The following is a 20,925-nucleotide window of genomic DNA, read 5'->3' on the forward strand; positions in this document are numbered from 1 at the left end:
TTTCTATACTGTGGGAGTTATCTCTGACAGTGTCCTTATGCACAGGGTACATGGGCTCACCGAATGCTTTGATAGTACAAAAATTATGCAAATCATATGCTATCCAGTTGAACACCTATAGCAGAATTTGGATTGATAGGTTATAAAGCATTCTCCATCATCATCACCACCATCTGAGGGAATTTATTTCAAATAAATGTGCTCCATCCCTCCTATGGCAAAATACAATGAAGCTATTCTGGAGTAGATCAGACTTACATTTATGTTTGGCTAAATAATCCCTCTAGACCAGAGATTCTCAAGCTATTCTCACCCCCAAGCCTCCCCTATCATGTGCCCCCCCACCCATATTGGAGGAGACCAGGTACAGTGATTATCTATTTTATATAAAATCTATCTATCTATCTAGTCTTTTATGATTTTTTTTTAAAAATTATTTTTATAAAATTATGTAATGGACAGGTATGGAACATGAATGATCAAAAATGTTTCTGAACACTATAACTACCTTGAATGAGAGAACTAGGCTGTAATAACATGGACTATTATACATGTAAAACATGTTGCATTACATTCGTCTTGCGTTCTAAAAACATTTGTATACCAATGATGTAAATTGGGACGAAGGGCGTGTCTCTTTATCCATGACATTGTTCAAACAAATCAGTGGGACACCTGCGCTAGCTTCTTTTTACATTCACGCGTATGTCAGCTGCCCTGCAATCACCGGGATGTGCTGCACCGGTTCTCAGTCACTCACTGAACAGAGCAGACACAGAGAGAGGTGCAAGTGCAGTGGGAAAGCAAGACCTCGCGTTTGCAGGACAGTACTGGCGATGTTTAGACAGTTGCTAAGGTTTGTCCAAAAAGACACTAGATTTGTCACTAGGCAAATGACCTTTTTCACTAGGCAAATTCGCTAAAGGGGTCTGAAAAGTCGCCAAGTTGGCAACACTGGTCTGCACTGACGGCTAGATAAAACGCAGGCTAAACTCCGCCTCTCCCCAGCAAAAAGAAAATAGAGGGACAGAGAACACAGAGTTTTTCATTTATGCACATTCTATCTGAAAAGCAATAAAATACACAGAGTACCCAAATGATGCCCAGTCTGTTTTGCGCCCCCCTTCTGATCTCTCCACACTCCCTGGTTGAGAACCACTGCTCTAGAGTATTCAACATCTTTCTCAAACTATGAACGTGGTCAACATGTGAAGCTTGAACTTCGTTTGAGACTGATTGTCTAGGTCCTTCTCTTCCTAACTCTCTATTTTGTCTTTATACTTTCCTCTTCTTCCATGCTTCTTCATTGTACAGCTATTGTTTTTTCTGTATATCTGCCTCTTTTAATTATAAAGACTTGGAAAGTATTGGAAATGACATGTCATAGAATGGTAGAGAAAAGATCTTTAGTGTTTGTCCTGGTAAGCGCAATGTTCTCTTACTGATTTCAAAATGTGTTTTATGTCTTAGTGTAAGGATTGTCATGAAATGTGTGCTTAATGTGTAAAAGGCAACTCTACTTTGGTTATTGAGAAACAACTGTATATAATCACTTGTGAAAAACCATCTTGCTCTGGTGGTTGCCAAAACAGGCAGTAAGAAAAGAAGAAAAAGACATTTAAATGATTGCTAAACTCAGGTCTATATTTTCCACCTTAAATGCCATTCCTGTATGCCAGACTGTAATTCAATGAAAAGTCTCAGGCTTAAGGGCAGGCCTTACCACTAACATTGATAATGTTTCTCTGACTTTTATGTTCCAGTGCTCTGGCTTCTTAAATGATTTATAGAACATGTTCTCTGGGCAAAAGCACTGCAAGCTCAAATGAATGGGTTTGTATTGTGGGGTAAATAGATTGTACCAGAGGCTGCAGAAAGGTTGCTGGTAACATTTGTACATAGGTCAAGGCAAAAATGTTTAATCATAATAAATTCTGGGAGATGATGTCTGTAGCAAGATCTGCAATCAGTGCCTTTCTTCTATTAAAGCTTTTAAGATATTTTAACTTTAATCGGCCTTTTTCCAATGTTTCCAAATCTTTTTTCTTGCACATTATTGTTATTATTATTATTATTAATATTATTATTATTATTATTTGTACACAGTAAAATCCCTAGTGTTAATTCAACACCCAGAGTGTTTATATGAGTCCAGTGGACTCATATAAACACTGTAGGGTGTGAATTCAACACTGTGGGTGTTAAATCAACACTGGTGATTTTGCTCTGTTATTGTTATTTATAATATTAGTGTTATTATTAATAATAATTCTAATCATTATAGTATTATTAGTAGTAGTAGTAGTAGTAATAATAAAAATTAAAGGCAGCAAAGATTATATTTAGTAACTATATATATATATATATATATATATATATATATATATATATATATATATATATATATATATATATATAATTATTATTTTTGCTTCACAAAATACAAACTGCTTAAAATGAATCAAAATTGCTAAGTTGTCTAAGGACTATGAGGTAGTCTATTTGTTTGTCTTATTTCTGGTGAAGTTGTAATTCCCAGTTAGTGATGGAAGCATGGCTGTGTTATATTATTTTTGTATTTTTGGTTAATGTTAATGATTTATTCTGGAAATATTATCAAACATTCTGTTGGATTCCTGCATACTGTATTATATGTATCCCCTTTTTATTTCAGCCAATGTTTCATGTCTGGTTTTAGGAAGAACAAAATCTCACCTATTCATAAATCATGTCCCTCTAATGATGTATGAATTATTAGAAGTATTTTCAAATTACAACACATTTCGAACATTAAATATGCCCGATTGATGATTTTGTGTCAAAGCAACAATAACAACAACACAGTAATTCATATTAAATAAATGAACATACAGCTCAAAACATGACATTCTTGTGACATAGAATAGCACATAATTCCTCTACTAATTCTGAGTCTTAGATACTAATTACCCCAAAAGCCCTGATCTGTTGCAGAAACTGTGGATCAATCTAGCATGCACATGACCCAACCCCGCCCCCCTTCCACTGTGGCTTTCAGATGGCTTAGACATTTTTACCTTCATTTTCTACTCTCTTTTTTTTCTCTCTTGGGGAATGGAAGGGGGAGGGGTAGAGGCTAAATTACTATCCTGTTAAAAGCCAATGTGAGTTGATTTGCATGTGTTGTTATGCATCTTAGATGTGCCGCTGAACTCAGTTAATGCTCCCAACACATCACTGATAAACCATTGTTTGTTATTTTCTTTAAAGCTAAAAAGAAAGAAAAAATACAAGTCAAGCTATAAAAAGCTATCCATGTGTGATGTACTGCCAGTTGCGACAGACTATAACTATTGCCAGAATTGTTTTAAGCTCTTTTTTGCTTATTGTATCGAACCTAGTTTTCATGAACCTTTATTCTGTCTCTAGAATTTGGAATGATCGGAGAGCATACTGTAAAAAGCCAACGGCCAAGATCAGTTCATGACACAAAGGGCCAACAGGAGCAAGATGAGTCTGCTAAATTTATGGCACAAACTGGTAATATAATAGTTATGTTTCTTTCCTTTATGTTAACTAAACTTAATTTCATCTAAGTCACTTTGCATGCTCTCTCTTTCTTATACTGCACATTTAAAGTGAAGATAATTTTTGTTATATTCATTTTTATCCCTCTTATTTATTACCCCATAGAAATTTAAAATTCCTCAAAAGGAAATGTTGGCAGATCCTTCAGCAAATTGACTTAATAAGAATTCCAACTGGTTTCTTAATTTTGTTTCACTGTAATACAAAGAACATTCGAGTGTTTTTCATATCCATTTCTTTTCACCAGAAGGAGCTGTAGGTTCTAGCTTGCATGCTGATAATGGTTATGTGATTTAAGAGTCGTTGAACCAATAGGAAAAACTTAGTAAATATTGTTTTAAATAATTATTTTCCCCTATGTTTATTTTTGCATGGGGGTTTTGAATATATTTCAAAGCATATCATGGGCTGGGGTTTGCCTTTTTGCATTTTTCTCTCTTTTCTTTTCTTTTTTGTTTCTTTTCTTTAATTTTTATTTTTTTTTTATCATTTGTGAGATGTGTACATTTTAAGTTGCAAACCACTTAGCAAACTAAACCCTAACTGTGTTTTTCTCATCCTAATTCAGCTTGGACTTTTTAGTTTACATTTACATTATGCTTTTAATTTCATCATTTTAGTTGAGCCCTATTTGTTGCACTGCTTCATTCAAAAAACAACAGAAAAAAGAATAGAAAAATAAACAAATTGATCCACTTTTCAACCCAATCCTTGATCAGCCCAATAATGCTCTTTAAAAATTTGCATTATTTTTCTAACAATAGAGAAGAAAAATAATATAACTTTGAAAATCAGTGTACGTTGCATAGAAAATATATCATTCACATCTGACTAGTGCTGAGTGTATACTTTTTAAAACAAAAAAGTAGATAATAATGTTATACAGTGTATTTTCTTACCTATGACAGGCAGTCTACTGGAAAAATTCCATTTATTGTTTGCATTTGGAACAGCCATGCAATCACTCATTCGGGAATTACAACTAATACAATTGTATATGTACAATTGTACCATTGTACATTTATCATAAAATTTAATAGTTTGTCTTTGTCTGACATAAATGTAGCAGCTATAACAGGAATAAAGACAGCCAGTCTTAGATGCACAGTTTATGTGCAACAGTGTAAGTCACATGTTAAGGCAGCATGATATCAACTTTTTCTGTAGTATTTTGATTGTCTTCAACAGAAATGTTCCTCACGAAAAGTGAAGTTAACATCATGGTAGCAGTGACTTAATTGCTGTGATCTGCTGAATATGATTGAGGAATGCTCCTCTTGTTATCTTGATTTTTTTTTCTATTTCTTGTCAATCCTGGGTCAGAAATAACTAACTCAAGAAACTCTGAACTGGCATATAGGTCAATAAAAATCAAGTATAGTTGACTACAGATATGATCCATTTTAAGTAGAACTGTAGTTGCAAACTAACATTCATCACAGGTCATTCTCTAACTTTTGTAAGCCATCTTGCATGCATTCTACATGTTCTATCACATTTAATGCGTTTTTTTCTGGTATTAGTTCAGTTTATCTTTTCTTCCTTTCTTTGGTTTCTTTATGTTGTTTGCATGCATTACTTGTAAATACTAAGATGACATTTAGCCATAAGCCTTAAATCTGAACCTGCTTATAGTACCTGTTATATGGTGACCAGACATTCAACACATGAAGTATTATGATTTTGCCTTAAATATAAATTCAGTATATAATTAATGTGATTTAGTTTTTTCAGTATGCTGCATGTAGAGCTATATGAGGGTGAATTTGCTATTTAACACCCTGGCTAGCTGCTATATTTTGGCACACAATATGTTTAAATATTTAAATTATTCAAAATAATTCATGCAGACATAGAAGGAATCTAGGATTACCCTGCCCACATAGCTTAAATATGCAAACATAATGTGTCCTGTGTGGCACCTCAAGTAACTTTTGTAGGGGAACCGCTCCAACTGGCCCTACACTCCTGGGCTGTTATGTGACCTTGTTGCTGCTTTTAACTGGTGTCACCCTTCTCCTACACAGGTGACCCAGGTGCTGAGGAGTGGTCCCAGTGGAGCTCTTGCTCAGTTACATGTGGTCAAGGGTCGCAGGTGCGAACAAGAACATGTATCTCACCTTTCGGAACACACTGCAGCGGCCCTTTAAGAGAATCAAGGGTTTGCAATAACACTGCCCCTTGTCCAGGTAGTGTTAGCCAACAGATGCACAGTGGCACTTCCTCTTTGTTTGTTTAATTGTTATTATTCTTCTCATTTACTTCTAATGGATTTTTCTTGTCATGGCATCTTGTCATATCATGTCATATTCATGTTTTACGTTTTTTCATCTATTTTCCTAGTTAGTGTGCATTATTCACATCGCCACATTATTCACATCGCATTCATCCACCACTCTTTTATGTAAAGTGATGTTGCAAAATGTACATTTTGTTGTCTATTTTTGGTTATTTTGCCATTTAAAGTAAAAGACAGAGACTATTTGGGACGTTGTTTCACAAGGAGCTGGTCAGAAATTATTTATTTTACAATACCAATCCAAGAATCTCTAAGAAATTAGTATAATGTCATATTTCCAATTCTTGCAAACTTGTGTCCCCAGCTAACTTATTGTTTTAGACTTTTTTATGTGCAATGAGAAAGCATCTGAACAATAGAGCAACCTTTTAAAGCTTAAATATGAGTTAATGTAGTTCTTATCATTTCCATTTTCTATGAGTATTATTAGTTGATCTAAATTAACATGGCTAAAAATGTCTAATTTGTAGTTGCCTGGTTACTGTTTGGGGGTGGGGGTGATTTGGAAGGAGGTTGAGCAAGAGTTTTTTTCTACAAATGTCTAAAGAGAACCTTGTATGAAATCATAAAAGTATATTAAATTGCATTTCCTGGAAATGAATAAGGTAAGAATTTGACTCTTCCTTTTTTCATAATTCCTGTGCACATTGATGCTTGAGATTTTGTCACTTACTTTTGCTCTGAAATGTGGCATTTGTCATTGGAGTCAAAGTTATTTTAACCTTCAAAACGGATGGATACAAAATTATTTTCATGAAAAAAAAGCTGTCTTAAACAGATCAGCCTGGTGGTTTTACTGTAATATGCAGAAAATTGGCCAATATGCTAAAAAGGAAGAATGGCCTTGTACAGACTTTTTTTTTTTTTTTTGCATTATAGCCCTTTTTTTTGCAATGGATGTGACTGTACATACTTCTGAAAAGTCATAGTGTTTTATGTGTTAAGATTTTTTTCACCATATTAGAAATTCTGAATAAGAGAGATGTGTAAGTAAACTTGTTCTCAATGGTAGTGTGGAACAGACGTGGCTTTTGCTATGCTTCCCTTGTCTATTCACTTTACATTATTTAATATCTGTGCCTTCAGCAGTCAAATTCAATGGACAATTTATGAAACCCATCTCAAATATCAAATTTATCTTGTGATCAAAATGTTTTACATGTGTCCACCTATATTCATTATATATATATATATATATATATATATATATATATATATATATATATATATATATATATATATATATATAAAATCAGTGTTGGAACACAGTCTAAACCCTGCCTGCAGTAGTAGATACAGGCTGTTGCTCAGTCTCACTTTAATATCGTAACTGAAGCAGGTGAGGGTCAGAATTTTTGAATATCTTCTGATCCAATCTGTTTAAAGGTCAGAACCTGGCCAATAAATAAAGCTCTCTATTTATGGATGGATCCTTGATTCTGCTCTGAAGAAGGCTCCAGATGGCTCTATATAGGTTCCTCTCCCTACCTTTTTTGTTAAAAGTGCAAAGGGATTTAGCTTTTAATTAAAATGTTTGCACAGGACTCAAGCTTTCTTTATTCAGTTGGACAGACAAAGAGGGCTTTGTTGACAGAAAGTAAGGACACTGAGAGGGAACATATGCTTGGAAAGTAAACCAAGAGTGAACACACACCAAGGCTTTTGATGACCTATGCCATGCCATGTGAATATTGGTGAGGTTAGCAGTAAGTAATATAAGATGAATAAATAAATAAATAAATAACAATCATAAGCTGGTAAGTGTAGTGCAAGCAAGGAAGAGTATCACAGCACAGCATTATTGAATTGAAGTTCAGGCTATGGCAATCATGGTGTCTAGTATCTGACATTATGTACTTTTGTACTTTCTCATACCATTTTAAATGTTGCTGTTGTTTAGCTTGGTCTGTTGCTTAAAAACAACTTAAAAGAAGACAGAGATATTTTTTTACTTGACCTCTAAAATGATTAACACTTGATCACTCTATGTGCATTTTCATCCATTTAACATATTCTAATATGCATGTTTCTTTCCTGCTGATTTTCCTGTAATACTAAGATGTTTTTAATAAGTTGTAGAGTCTATTTCTATGGTTATGTAAGTATGTGGGGTGGGTGTGTGGGGGTGTCCCAGTGTGTCTTAACTACTTTCCTGTGTTGGCAGTGCATGGTGTGTGGGAGGAGTGGTCTCCATGGAGTCTGTGCTCCTTTACCTGTGGTCGGGGTCACCGCACCCGAACCCGACTCTGCACACCACCTCAGCATGGTGGTAGGGGCTGTGACGGCCCAGAGACTCAGAGTAAACTCTGTAACATCGCCCTTTGCCCAGGTCTGTTCCCTTCTCTTTCTCCCTCTCTGGTGATTGATGTTCAACTCCCTCGGTTCTCTCAAAAGGACTCCTACCAAATTTCCCTGAACCTCTGATCTCTCCTGCTGTTCACTAGGTCTAATAAATTTTGCTGCAAAAATCGATGATCATTCCACTAATTTTGGGTGCACTCAAGCCTGCTGTATTCTGAGAATCAGGTTGGAATTAGGCAACTGTGGCAATGTTTAATTTCCCACTTCCCCACCTTAAAGAGAGCCTTAACACACGTCACAACTTCGTCTGGCTTCATCATGGTATGACTAGTTACTAAGCATTATACTGAGCAAGATGAAGGAGCATGATCAGATTCAGAACTAACTCCCAGGCCTAGATGTAAATACATGCAGAGGTGCAGCTTGAAGCGTACCTTAATGCAGCAGTGGCTGAAATTAATGTTCAGTTTACCATATATATATATATATATATATATATATATATATATATATATATATATATATATATATATATATATATATATATATATATGTGTGTGTGTGTGTGTGAGTGTGTGTATGTGATAAGACCATACCTGCCAGATCTGCATTCCAATTGACAAGCAATATTAAAACGTATAGTTTCTCTGAATATTTATTTCACCAACATCCTAAATAACCTCTTATTATTAGACACTTTGTCATATAAAATAGAATATTTATGAATAAATGAAAAATGTCTGAATAAAAAACTCACCCTAACAGTCCAAAGTAGATCAGTTTTACAGGAAAACCACACACCTAGCAACACTGCCTGTACTGCTTTAAACAACACACATGGCGCTAATTTACACCTGATATTGAGAGGCAGACAAAATCATATGCAAAACTACCCACAGCTAGCTGGCCAAGGTTTATTACATTAGTGCACTTCCTGTTTCTCCACAGAACAGATCTGGCATTATAGAGATGATGACATGAGACTGAAGTGAAAATCACTTAGCCACAATTGCCCATGAATGGCAAGCAGATTTGTGATGATGAGATTCTCTACAGCAAATGTTTGGCTGTGATGGGGTAACTGACAGATTGCGCTACATCCGATTGCAGATGGCTTTGTTTGTCTCCTTAAAAGCTTCGGCCCATTCAGCAGAAAAAAAAACAGGCAATTAGCAACTCTTCTCCCCGCAGAATCTCTTTTCCCTGTAGACTCAGTTCATTCAGTGCATCTTCTATTGCCAAACACCAGTTTTTCATTCAGGCTCTTCCCAGGCAACCCCAGCATTTCTGTCAATGAAGTATAACCACTGCTGAAAAGTTTATTGTATTGCATTTGTTTTTATGAACATAAGGTAGAGACAATGTGTGTGTGTCTGTGTGTATGTGTGTGTGTGTGAGAGAGAACGAGAGAGAGAGAATCTTTGTCCCATATTTTAGGTTGCCTTTGTCTGTAATCTGGTTTATACATATAAATAATTAATTACCCAAACGTTGCTTTGCATTCTATGCAGACTTCATCTCTACAAATGATTCAGAATCATGCATACAGAATATATAATTGTCCAGAATTCACACTGGAAGTATACCATCAATATAATACTATAAATAGAGCTATTTACATAACAGATGATACAATACATACATTACAAATACATTACATAGAATCCATCCATCTTCTATACCGCGTATCCTTTTCAGGGTCACGGGGAACCTGGAGCCTATCCCAGCACAGGGCGGGGTACACCCTGGACAGGGTGCCAATCCATCGCAGGGCACAATCACATATACACTCACACACCCATTCATACACTACAGACACGCCAATCAACATACCATGCATGTCTTTGGAGGAAACCAAAGGACCCGGAGGAAACCCCCACAGCACGGGGAGAACATGCAACCTCCGCACACACAATGCCACGGTGAACCCCCGACCCTGGAGGTGTGAGGCGAACGTGCTAACCACTAAGCCACTGCGCCGTCGATTACAAAGAATATTTAGTGAAAAGCTTACTAAATACAGAAGACTGTGTTTATATTTTTAAAGTCATGACGAGCTGTTGATACACCTCATTTGTTTGTGATGTCAAAAGAGAGTCTAAGGTTAACTGAATAATCTAATTTTCTAATGTTTTGTCTCCTTGGCGGCTGCAGTGGACGGTCAGTGGCAGGAATGGAGTGCATGGAGTGATTGCTCAGTGACCTGTGCCAATGGGACACAGCAGAGAAAGAGGCAGTGCTCAGCTGCTGCTCATGGCGGTTCAGAGTGTCGTGGCCACTGGGCCGAGAGCCGAGAGTGCCACAACCCCGAGTGCACAGGTAAAAACTCTTAGATCTGAAACCACAGACAGCGATCTAGACTGATGCACTTTGTCTCAGTGAAGTCTCATGTATCTATGTGGGCATTACAGTTTTTTTTAGGTATAATACCTCAGAAGAAAAGGAAAGAAAGCACTGAAAACAGAAAGGCCTCAAATCAAAATCATTTTTCATGATTCAAAGTCATGAATCATTTTTTTATTAGAGAGGAACACAGCAAATGATTATTATATGTAAAATAAATAAATAATAAATAAATAAATAAATAAATAGATGCATTAAGAAATTACCTCCTGAATTGTCAGGGTCACCAGTAGTTTTGTTTGTTTTGTTATATGGAAGTGCTCATTTGTTTCTTTTATTAATAAACTCAAGCCATTCTGCCATTAGGTAGCATCATATTGTTGCAGGATAAATATTATAGAATAAGTTTTTTTTTTTTTTCTGTTAACTTTTATGTGCCAATTTATATGAATTTATACATCCGTTATATTCAGCATGTTACTGTATATGTTTAATGAAGTAGAGTTATTATGGGTTTTTTTTTCTGATCAAAAGAGTTTAAATGAATTAAAGTAAGTTTTAAATGTTATATGTGCATTGATATACTGTATTTTATAATGTAATTGGATCACATTTATGCTACATACATTGATCCCACTCACTCTACATAATTCAGGCTGGTTGATTAGATATTTACCTATAATCTGGTAGATAAACTGAGGATGCTGTCACATATGCAATGTTTAGTCTGTTTGAATCGATACCTGATGTGTTTTCCCTCTTGGTTCTTTTGGGCAGGTAAGACAGTGACACCAAATCCCAAAGTAACACACAGACACATCACCTACTCCTGAGGACTAAGCAGACACACACTCTCAATCACACCACACTATATAAGAGACTGTTCAGTCACTATGTTAATGAGAATAATACGCTCAGTTGCTATTGCTATTGCTCTTCAATAAAGCTGTTAACTGCGATTACATCTGTCTCATCTGCCATTACATGACAGAGAAATTATAGCCACATTTGCCCAACATCCTTTTATTCATTAAAGGACGAATATCTTATTATTATACATGATTTTTATTACTTAAATTTTGGAGTGAAGAAAACTTCTAAAAACTTTTTACTGTGTATCTTGGCACCATAAAACATGTCCATGTTAAAATGAAAAATTCCAAGCCACTTTAAAGCTAGCATAAGTGTCAGCTAGCATTCATGACATCCATCATCCATCTTCTATATCGTTTAGCCTTCAGGGTCGCGGGGAACCTGGAGCCTATCCCAGGGAGTATCAGGCAAAATGTGGGGTACACCCTGGACAGGGTGCTAATCCATCGCAGGGCACAATCGAATTCATAACATGAATTTATATATAATGTTCATGACATTTTTTTTCTTTGCCTGTAATAATTGTGTCACTTTTACAGCAAATATCCTGTTATTTAACATAGCATTCACAGAGAGGTCAAATCAAATTGCTGGAACTAAAAAGGATGAATTTTGTGAAAGATGGTTCAGCGCTGACATATAACACAAAGGAATAGAATAATGGATATTGCTGTCTTCTTATTGCTGTGTGTGTGTGCGTGTGTGTGTGTGTGTCAGCAAATGGCCAGTGGAACCCTTGGGGGCCATGGAGTGGGTGTTCAAAATCGTGTGATGGGGGCTGGCAGCGGCGTGTACGGGTGTGCCAAGGCCTAGCTGTCACAGGGCAACAGTGTGAGGGCAATGGAGAGGAGGTCCACAAATGCAGCGAGCAGCGTTGCCCAGGTAACCATATAGACAAGAAGCACCATGAGTCAGTTATGCCCACATGAGCAAGGAGAAAGCTGAATGAAAGCAGAGTGTAAAGATAATCATATGGGTTTTTGAAGAGCCATACAGTATTTGCAGTGGATTATTATTTATTTAAATGTCTGGTGAAATTTGTCCATAATCCTTATGCAAGCATTTGTAGCATGTTTTAAATAGATTATTAAAACCATTGTAATTAGTGTTGGCAATCATGCCAGATCCCAAATCCTCCTGTCCTCCATCCAAATCTCTAAAATTTCTGCTTTTTTGTGCTTTTTTTGTAACATAAACTCAAGAAATAAGGATTCATTCTGATTGATACACAGCAAGTAAGCACATTTAGAAATGTATATTTATACTTGCATTGGAATGACTGCATTTGGTGGTATCACCACAAAAGGTTTTCTATACAGTCATTGCCATGTCTGTAAATATCCACTGAAATGATGACTTTGTCTGTTCTTGTGTAGCCCCCTATGAGATTTGTCCTGAGGACTATGCAGTTTCCATGTTGTGGAGAAGAACACCATCTGGAGAATTAGCCTTCAATCGATGCCCACCCAATGCCACAGGTATGAGGAAGTTTTGTATTTGACACAAGGGCAAGTTTAAGCCCAAAGTTTTTACCATTTATGATCAGGGTTTCAATTCCCATAAAAGGACTGAAATCTCAGCGATTACTATTGAATTTCTCAAGACAAAAGCAAGTCCACTGTTCTTAAGCTCTTGCAAATGGCACTTTGACAAGAAGAAACATTGGGGTGAATCGGATGTTAAACATAGATTTAGGTGGAGCCCTTCTTCTTTTATGGATCCCAACAATGAACTGTGCTGTTTAATTTATGTTCTGAATTAAAAACAATTTGTGCATGTTTTCACTATATATTTTGTGTATTTGTTTGTTATATTTGTGTGTTTGTTTGTTTATTTGAACCATGTCTTGATTGGTCGCTTTTACCTATAAAACATATAGCACTTAGTCATTGGTTGAGTATTTATGACACCCCCATTTCTTGTGAGGTCTACAACAATTGAGAAATGAGCAATTATGAGCAATGAGCAATTGGATTTCCAAGGCAAGACAAGTCACAGCAGCTCTCAGAGTGTCTGGTCTGTGCACTAAATGTGCTAGTAATGCAACTCAGCCGTTGTAGAAAATACCTCGTCCTCCTTTTAGACAATAAAGTCGCATTTCTTTTCATTGAATTTGTGCTCTTATTAGTCCTATTTTAATTTATGGATTGATTTTGGTTTGCTTATTTTCAAGTCATTAAAATGAATAACTTTCATTAAATCTGTGAACTACACTGTAAACATGACAGTGTAATACATATATGAAATTCAGTAACTCATTCCGTAAATCATATTTGAAGCCAGTCAAGGTTCACATTAGTGAGTTTCCTTATATGTAAATTTACACAAACTCAGGAAATCTCATTTGATATTGACATTTTTCTAAACTAACTAGATTTTAATGAATACTACATTTCTTGTGCTAACTAACCCCGGGTCTTGCAAACGATTTACTAATAAACCTTTCACATTTACCTTGGTAAGTTAGGCACAATGTCCATTGTTAAAGCAGATATATTGCCTTTTCACTTCGAAATCATACAGTGCCTTCCACTAACATTGGTAAATATGAGCAAAGTAGACCGTGAAAAATTCTTTTTATGGTTTAATCTTAAATGTAAAAAAAATCACAAAAATACTCTGCTCTCATGGATATCAAACAATTGCAAACAAAACACAGGTTTATATAAAAAAAAAAATCTTTATTAAATATAGGTGTGCAACAATTATTGGCACCCTTTTAGTCAATACTTTCTGCTACCTCCCTTTGCCTTCTCCTCATGCTGGATGAGGTTGGGGAATACATGGCAAGGGGTCATTCCTCCATACAGAAGCTTCAATTCAATTCAATTCAATTTTATTTGTATAGCGCTTTTTACAATAGACATTGTCTCAAAGCAGCTTTACAGAAATATCAACATGGTATATAGATATTAAAGGTGTGAATTTATCCCAACTGAGCAAGCCACTGAGTGGCGACGGTGGCAAGGAAAAACTCCCTAAGATGTTTTAAGAGGAAGAAACCTTGAGAGGAACCCGACTCAGAAGGGAACCCATCCTCATCTGGGTAACAACAGATATTGTGAAAAAGTTCATTATGGATTATATGAAGTCTGTATGGTGTTAAGAGCAGCCGTAGTCCCAGCAGTCTGGAATTAAAGAAGATTTGAGCTCCATCCAGAGGCAGAAAGGATCTGGATCTCTAGTATCTCCATAAATTCGTGTGGGGCTCGGCGAAAGGAGAGAGGGAGAAAAAAGATAATTATGACTGCGAAGTAGTAGAACAGAATCTAGTCAGGGTAGGCTTGAGTAAACAAATATGCTTTAAGCTTAGACTTAAACACTGAGACTGTGTCTGAGTCCCGAACACTAATAGGAAGACTGTTCCATAACTGTGGGGCTCTATAAGAGAAAGCTCTTCCCCCTGCTGTAGCCTTCACTATTCGAGGTACCGTCAGATAGCCTGCATCTTTTGATCTAAGTAGGCGTGGCGGATCATATAAAACCAAAAGGTCGCTTAGATATTGTGGCGCGAGACCATTTAGTGCTTTATAGGTTAATAAAAGTATTTTATAATTAATGCGAGATTTTACTGGGAGCCAATGCAGTACTGATAATATCGGTGTGATATGGTCGTATCTTCTAGAAGCTCTCCAGAACCTTCAAATTTCAAGGTCCACGCTGGTGGACTCTCCTTTCCAGTTCACCCCACAGGTTTTCTATAGGTTTCAGGTCAAGGGACTGGGATGGCCATGGCAGGACTTTAATTTTGTGGTCAGTAAACCATTTTTGTTTTGATTTTGATGCATGTTTTGGATCACTGTCCTGCTGGAAGATCCAACCACGGCCCATTTTAAGCTTTCTGGCAGAGGCAGTCAGGTTTTCATTTAATATCTGTTGATATTTGATAGAGTCCATGATGCCATGTATCCTAACAAAATGTCCAGGTCCTCTGACAGAAAAACAGCCCCAAAACATTAAAGAGACACCAACATATTTAACTGTGTGCATGAGGTACTTTTCCATATGGCTACCTCTCTGTGTGCGCCAAAACCACCGCTGGTGTTTATTGCCAAAAAGCTGTATTTTGGTTTCATCTAACCATAGAGACCGATCCCATTTGAAGTTCCAGTAGTGTCTGGCAAACTGAAGATGCTTGAGTTTGTTTTTTGGTGAGAGTAGAGGCTTTTCTCAAAACCCTTCCAAACAATTTCTGGTGATGTAGGTGACTTTGAATTGTAGTTTTGGAGACTTTCTGACCCCAAGACACAACTAACTTCCAAAATTCTCCAGCTGTGATCCTTGTAGGGATGTCACGATACTGAAAATCTAGTAGTTGGTGCCGAAACTCAAGGTGTTTCCTCTCTTTGTTTGAAGTGAACGATAGCATCGGTTGCACACCAGCTTCAGAGCATCAATTATATGTTTGTTGTCATCCGCCTCAATTACAAAGTATTTCCATATTCCATACCTCAACAAGTCGGACGGAGCTAAACTTCTGTAGTTTTTCCCGTGTGCTTGTAGTTGTTGTTCTTCTTCTTCACCACTTGTGGACCGACTAAAACACTTGCATGTATTTGCGGCCCCCATCAGCTCCGGAAGAATTGCAACATCGGTAGCTTCATTAGAATGGTACCCATGCTACTGCAGAAAAACTAGTACCGTCATGTTTTAAGAACGTTAGTACTGACTTTGTATCAAATTATCGGTTCTCGTGACATCCCTAGATCCTTGGAGATTTTTTGGCCACTCGAACCAGCTTCTTCACAGTGCGTTGAGGCAATATAGACATACGTCCTCTTCTAGGTTGAGTCATAACATTTAACATTTCCAGTTGACTGGAACTTCTTAATTATTGCTTTGAAGGTGGAAATAGTCATTGTCAATGTTTGTGCTATTTTCTTATAGCCACTTCCCATTCTGTGAATCTCAAAAATCTTTTGAGGCACATCACAGCTATATTCCTTGGTCTAAACTTTTATAACTAAAGCCCCCCCCAAAGTCTCCATATTGGAGGCCAGGTATAATGATGATTTATTCTATATAAAATCTATCTATATATAGCCTAATCTATAATCTGTTTTGATCGATCGATAGATAGATAGATAGATAGATAGATAGATAGATAGATTTTTTTTGCTTTTGTGTTTTTGTACTTTTTTAATTACTTTTCATAACATTTATGATTTTTTAATAAAGTTTATGACTTTTAAAAAATTATATAAATAGACAGGTATGGAATGTGAATTTATCAAAAATGTTTCTGAACACTATAACTACTTTTAACAAGAGAACTAGGCTGTAATAACGTGCATTAGGTTACATGTTGCATTCCACTCTAAAAACATTCACATACAAATTATGTAAGTTGAGACGAAGGGCGTGTGTCATGACATTGTTAAATCAATCAGTGGGACACCTACGCTTGCTTCTTTTTACATTCACATCTGTGTCAGCTGCCATGCGATCAACGGAATGTGCTGCTCATTATAATAGAAAAGCAATAAAATACACTAAGTACCCAAATGATGCCCTGTCTGTGTTTTTTTTTCTTGAAAACATTACTTTGTAATGTGTTACACCCAACTCTGGTTCCTAGTCACCCAGGTGTGCTAAAAAAAATTAAATGTCAATGGGAATATACTGCAAATATATTTTTCTCATATAAATTCATAGGGGTGCCAATAATTGGTGCACACTGATATTTAACAAAGATATTTTATAAACCTGTGTTATGTTTGTGCTTGTTTGATATCCATGAGAGCAAAGTATTTTTGTGATTTTTTTAAAATAAAATATCAAAAGGTTAAACAACAAAGAAAAATTTTCACATCTTCTTTACTCATATTTATGAAGGGTGCCAATATTAATGGAGGGCACTCTACCTATAACTATTAAAAGTCTATATTTTAAAAAATGGGTGTTGTTTTTTTTCTCTTTACCAGATAGCTACATTTTCTTTTATTTTTAACAACGGAAGCACTAAATGCATATATCAAATGCTGAACCAACTTCACTCTAATGTATTTGTGTCTTGCCTCTGTCTCAAGTTATTATTCCAAGATGGAATATTTTTGATTATATTATTTTACCTATATCAGGTTTTACTACTCACGTATCTGGCACATTTAGTTTCTTCAGCTCTTCTTTTTCTTGCTTCTTAGTTTTAGTCTATTTTAAAATATAGTATTATTTATCATGCACTCTACATTGGAGAATGAAGAACCACGGGGAGAGAGCAGGTCCCTTCATGTACACACGTGATTAGCTGCTGGCACTCAAACTGCTGAGGCCGTACAGAGAATGCAGAGCTAGATCCAAAACAATGGCAAAGAGGAGATGCTACAAGCCCTTCATTCCTTCCATCATCATGGGAAATGTTTGGTCTCTTGGCAATAAAATGGACAAGCTCAGTGCACTAATTGGGACGCTGAGGGGGTATCAGGAATGCAGTGTGATTTGTTTCAATGAGACATGGTTGCACGAGGATATTCCGGACTCAGACATTGAAGACGGACAGAAGTGCTGAACTGCGTGATAAGAGGAAAGGTGGAAGGGTCGCACTGTTTGTACATAACAGATGGTGTAATCCGGGACATGTTACTGTGAAGGAGCATCACTGTTGCCCAAACGAATTGCTGGTTGTTGGTGTATGTCTATATTATCTTCCAAGGTAATTAACAGTTGCCATTGTGGTTATTGTTTACATTCCACCGGCAGCCAGTACAGAAGCGGCGTGCGATGTTATACACTTGACTATCGTGAGACTCCAAACTTGGCAAACATCGCAACAAAAATGATAAAAGTGCTCCAAATTCCCATCATTTTGGAAAAATACATGAATAAAATAAAGTAAATAAGAAATACTTAAATAAATAAATGAACATTACTTCTCTCTCGCTCTCTCTCTCTCTCTCTCTCTCTCTCTCTCTCTCTCTATATATATATATATATATATATATATATATATATATATATGAGACTGGGGGAGAACAAAGAAGCCTACAGAACGAAGCTGGAGGGTAGGCTTTAGCAGAATAATACAAAAGAGGTGTGGGCTAGCATGTTGGAGATCACCGGCTTCAAGGCAAAAACACAACCGGTGGGAGGGGCAATCTAGAAAGTTCCAACAAGCTGAATTTGTTCTTCAATAGGTTCAGCACAATACCATCTCACATCATCTCCTCCACTCCCTCACCAGCACTCTTTCGCGACTCCCCCAAAGGTCAAGATCAAACCCCGTCATCCATACCAATTCTTCCTTACTCATCTCAGGCCCTGTTTACGTAAGCGCTTTTTCATTTTAAAACGCTGTTTTTAAAATTAAAATGATCCTCGTCAACACTGGCATTTCCACGGCATTACAGAAACGACCTCCGTCCACAATAAATGACCGAAAGCGCATGTCCCATGACCATTCATGTAAACTGGGCATGCGCGTGTAAGTGTAAATAGGAAGTTGCTTGCTAGTCACCGGCAGGTACAACAATGAGCATGATGGTGAGGAAAAGCAAGGACGTCTTCGTGTGGACAGATGATGAGGTGGAATTGTTACTCAAAGTTTCTAATGACGTGTCTAAATATTTTGTTTTGTATTCATGCTAATTTAATTACAACATAATTTATGACTTTTGTGTTGTGATACTTAATGTATGTTTACAATTTTTATATTTACCTTGATATTTTTGTTTGAGTATATACTATTTTTTTTAACATTGTGTTTATTACTTTCTAATCATTCTATTTTCTTTGTCATGTTTTTTTCTTTATAAATATGGATAATCGAGGCTAGCATGTACACTAGCGTGTACTTAATCAAACTCAGGGCAAATTCAAATAATTGAATTTATTTATACCATTAGTACACTGGCACATTGCAGTAAAAACGATACATTATGGTAAAAACAGATGCATAGGTCACATGTAGTCATACACTCATTATGTAATAAAGCAATAAGGCATATGCTTTTTTTTAAATGTAGGCTGCTGTATGCTGCTCTAAATGTAAGCTGCTCAAATGGCTTATGGGTCAGTAAACCTTGTCATCACGCGTCTCACTCATTTCCCTTCGGTTTCGCTGTCCACTCTCTCAGCCACTCTGGTGGGTGGTTGAAAGTCCCTTTAGGTTTGTGGAGCGCTTCACAATAGTTGTGAAGTACAAAACAAGCATAAATAACAAAAGGAAGGTCCTTCATGTTTATGTCCATGGCCCTACTCAGAGGCGTAAACCATGCCTTCAAACGTCTCAACTTCCACAAACTGATGTAGTATTTTGCTGAGGTGGACCAGGGCTGATCTGGACATCTGAAAGTTCTGTCACCATTCCTCAGGAATGACAACTTCATTATCAAACATGTCCCACCAGGCACTAGTCCTTCCCGGTCTAACCCAAAACCAGCGTTCGATGTAGGGCTTACGCCACTTGAAACAAGATTCGTTGCCGTTTATTCTAATTATAGCTTGCCTCTTGCAGATGTAGGCAGCTGCAGTATTATAAAATACAGAATTTAACTGCACAATGGCTGCTAAAAATTACAACATAGCCACCAAAGCTTGCAGTTCAGTCTCCATGTTATTGTTTATATGGTCAAGGTAGTGTAATGGTCACATGATAAAGCTGTAAAGCTGCTTTGAGACAATGTCCATTGTTAAAAGCACTATACAAATAAAATTGAATTGAATTGAATATGATAGGGGCTTGATGAATCGGGGAAGGATATGCAATGATCCATAAGATGCAATCAGGGAGCAAATGTGGGCAGCCATGCCTTAATTTTCAAAAGTCTCTTTCTTGGTCCATTTACTTTGAAATGTGACCCCGGAGTTTTCGAACTAAAACGGGGTCTTCAGCATTTCCAGAAGTCTCTGATTTTGAGGGTCGAAAACGTGGAGTAGTGTAAACCAGTGCTTTTCAAAGTGGGGGCCGCCCGCGGGGCCTCAACAATTTGGTGTGAAAAATAAATTCTAACTTTCAGACAACCAAACACACACACACAATCAATTCCTAATGTAATGTAAAGTAAAGATGTAAGATGTAATTATTCATAAAAAAAAAATGGGGATATATTCAGAAGTCTGCATTTTTAATGTGTTTTAAAGACATCTTGCAAAAGGGGGGCGTCAGTCAAATGTTAATGCCATTTGGGGGGCCTTGTCCTGGAAAAGTTTGGGAACCCCTGGTGTAGACAACAGGCATAACCGTAGCAAAAGTTATGCCCTCATATCCCCCCTCATCACAATACCTTCTTCAGAAGACTCACATCTCTACCTTCCACAATCACCCACCACCTCATCCAACAGCCCACCAATTTGTCACTACCAGCCAGGTGAAGAGACAGTTGGAGAAGCTGAAACCTAGGAAAGATGCAGGGCCTGACCGAATCAATCCCAAGGTACTGAGGGTCTGCGCTGTGTGGGATCGTCCAGTACCTCTTCAACCTGAGTCTTTGACTGGAGAAGGTGCCAGAGCTATGAAAAACATCCTGCCTGGTTCCTGTTCCAAAGAAGACAACTCCCTCCACCCTCAACGATTGTAGACCAGTAGCCCTCACACCACACATAAT

At 36.9% G+C, this 20,925-nt stretch overlaps 1 protein-coding gene across 2 annotated transcripts in view; it reads left to right on the forward strand.

The window, feature by feature from the left end:
- The window catches only part of adgrb3 (adhesion G protein-coupled receptor B3), a 330,718-nt gene that overhangs the window by 156,444 nt on the left and 153,349 nt on the right, over positions 1–20,925 (forward strand). The window contains exons 3-8 of one of the 2 annotated variants that reach the window (XM_017461819.3): positions 3,409–3,519; positions 5,595–5,756; positions 8,031–8,195; positions 10,322–10,486; positions 12,101–12,265; positions 12,760–12,861. In XM_017461819.3, the coding sequence (XP_017317308.1) occupies positions 3,409–3,519; positions 5,595–5,756; positions 8,031–8,195; positions 10,322–10,486; positions 12,101–12,265; positions 12,760–12,861 (870 nt within the window). The remainder of the gene's footprint in view (positions 1–3,408; positions 3,520–5,594; positions 5,757–8,030; positions 8,196–10,321; positions 10,487–12,100; positions 12,266–12,759; positions 12,862–20,925) is intronic. The other variant, XM_017461821.3, reaches the window with a different exon arrangement.

This window comes from Ictalurus punctatus, chromosome 29, assembly GCF_001660625.3.
Source record: "Ictalurus punctatus breed USDA103 chromosome 29, Coco_2.0, whole genome shotgun sequence".
In the NCBI taxonomy this organism is placed as follows: domain Eukaryota; kingdom Metazoa; phylum Chordata; class Actinopteri; order Siluriformes; family Ictaluridae; genus Ictalurus; species Ictalurus punctatus.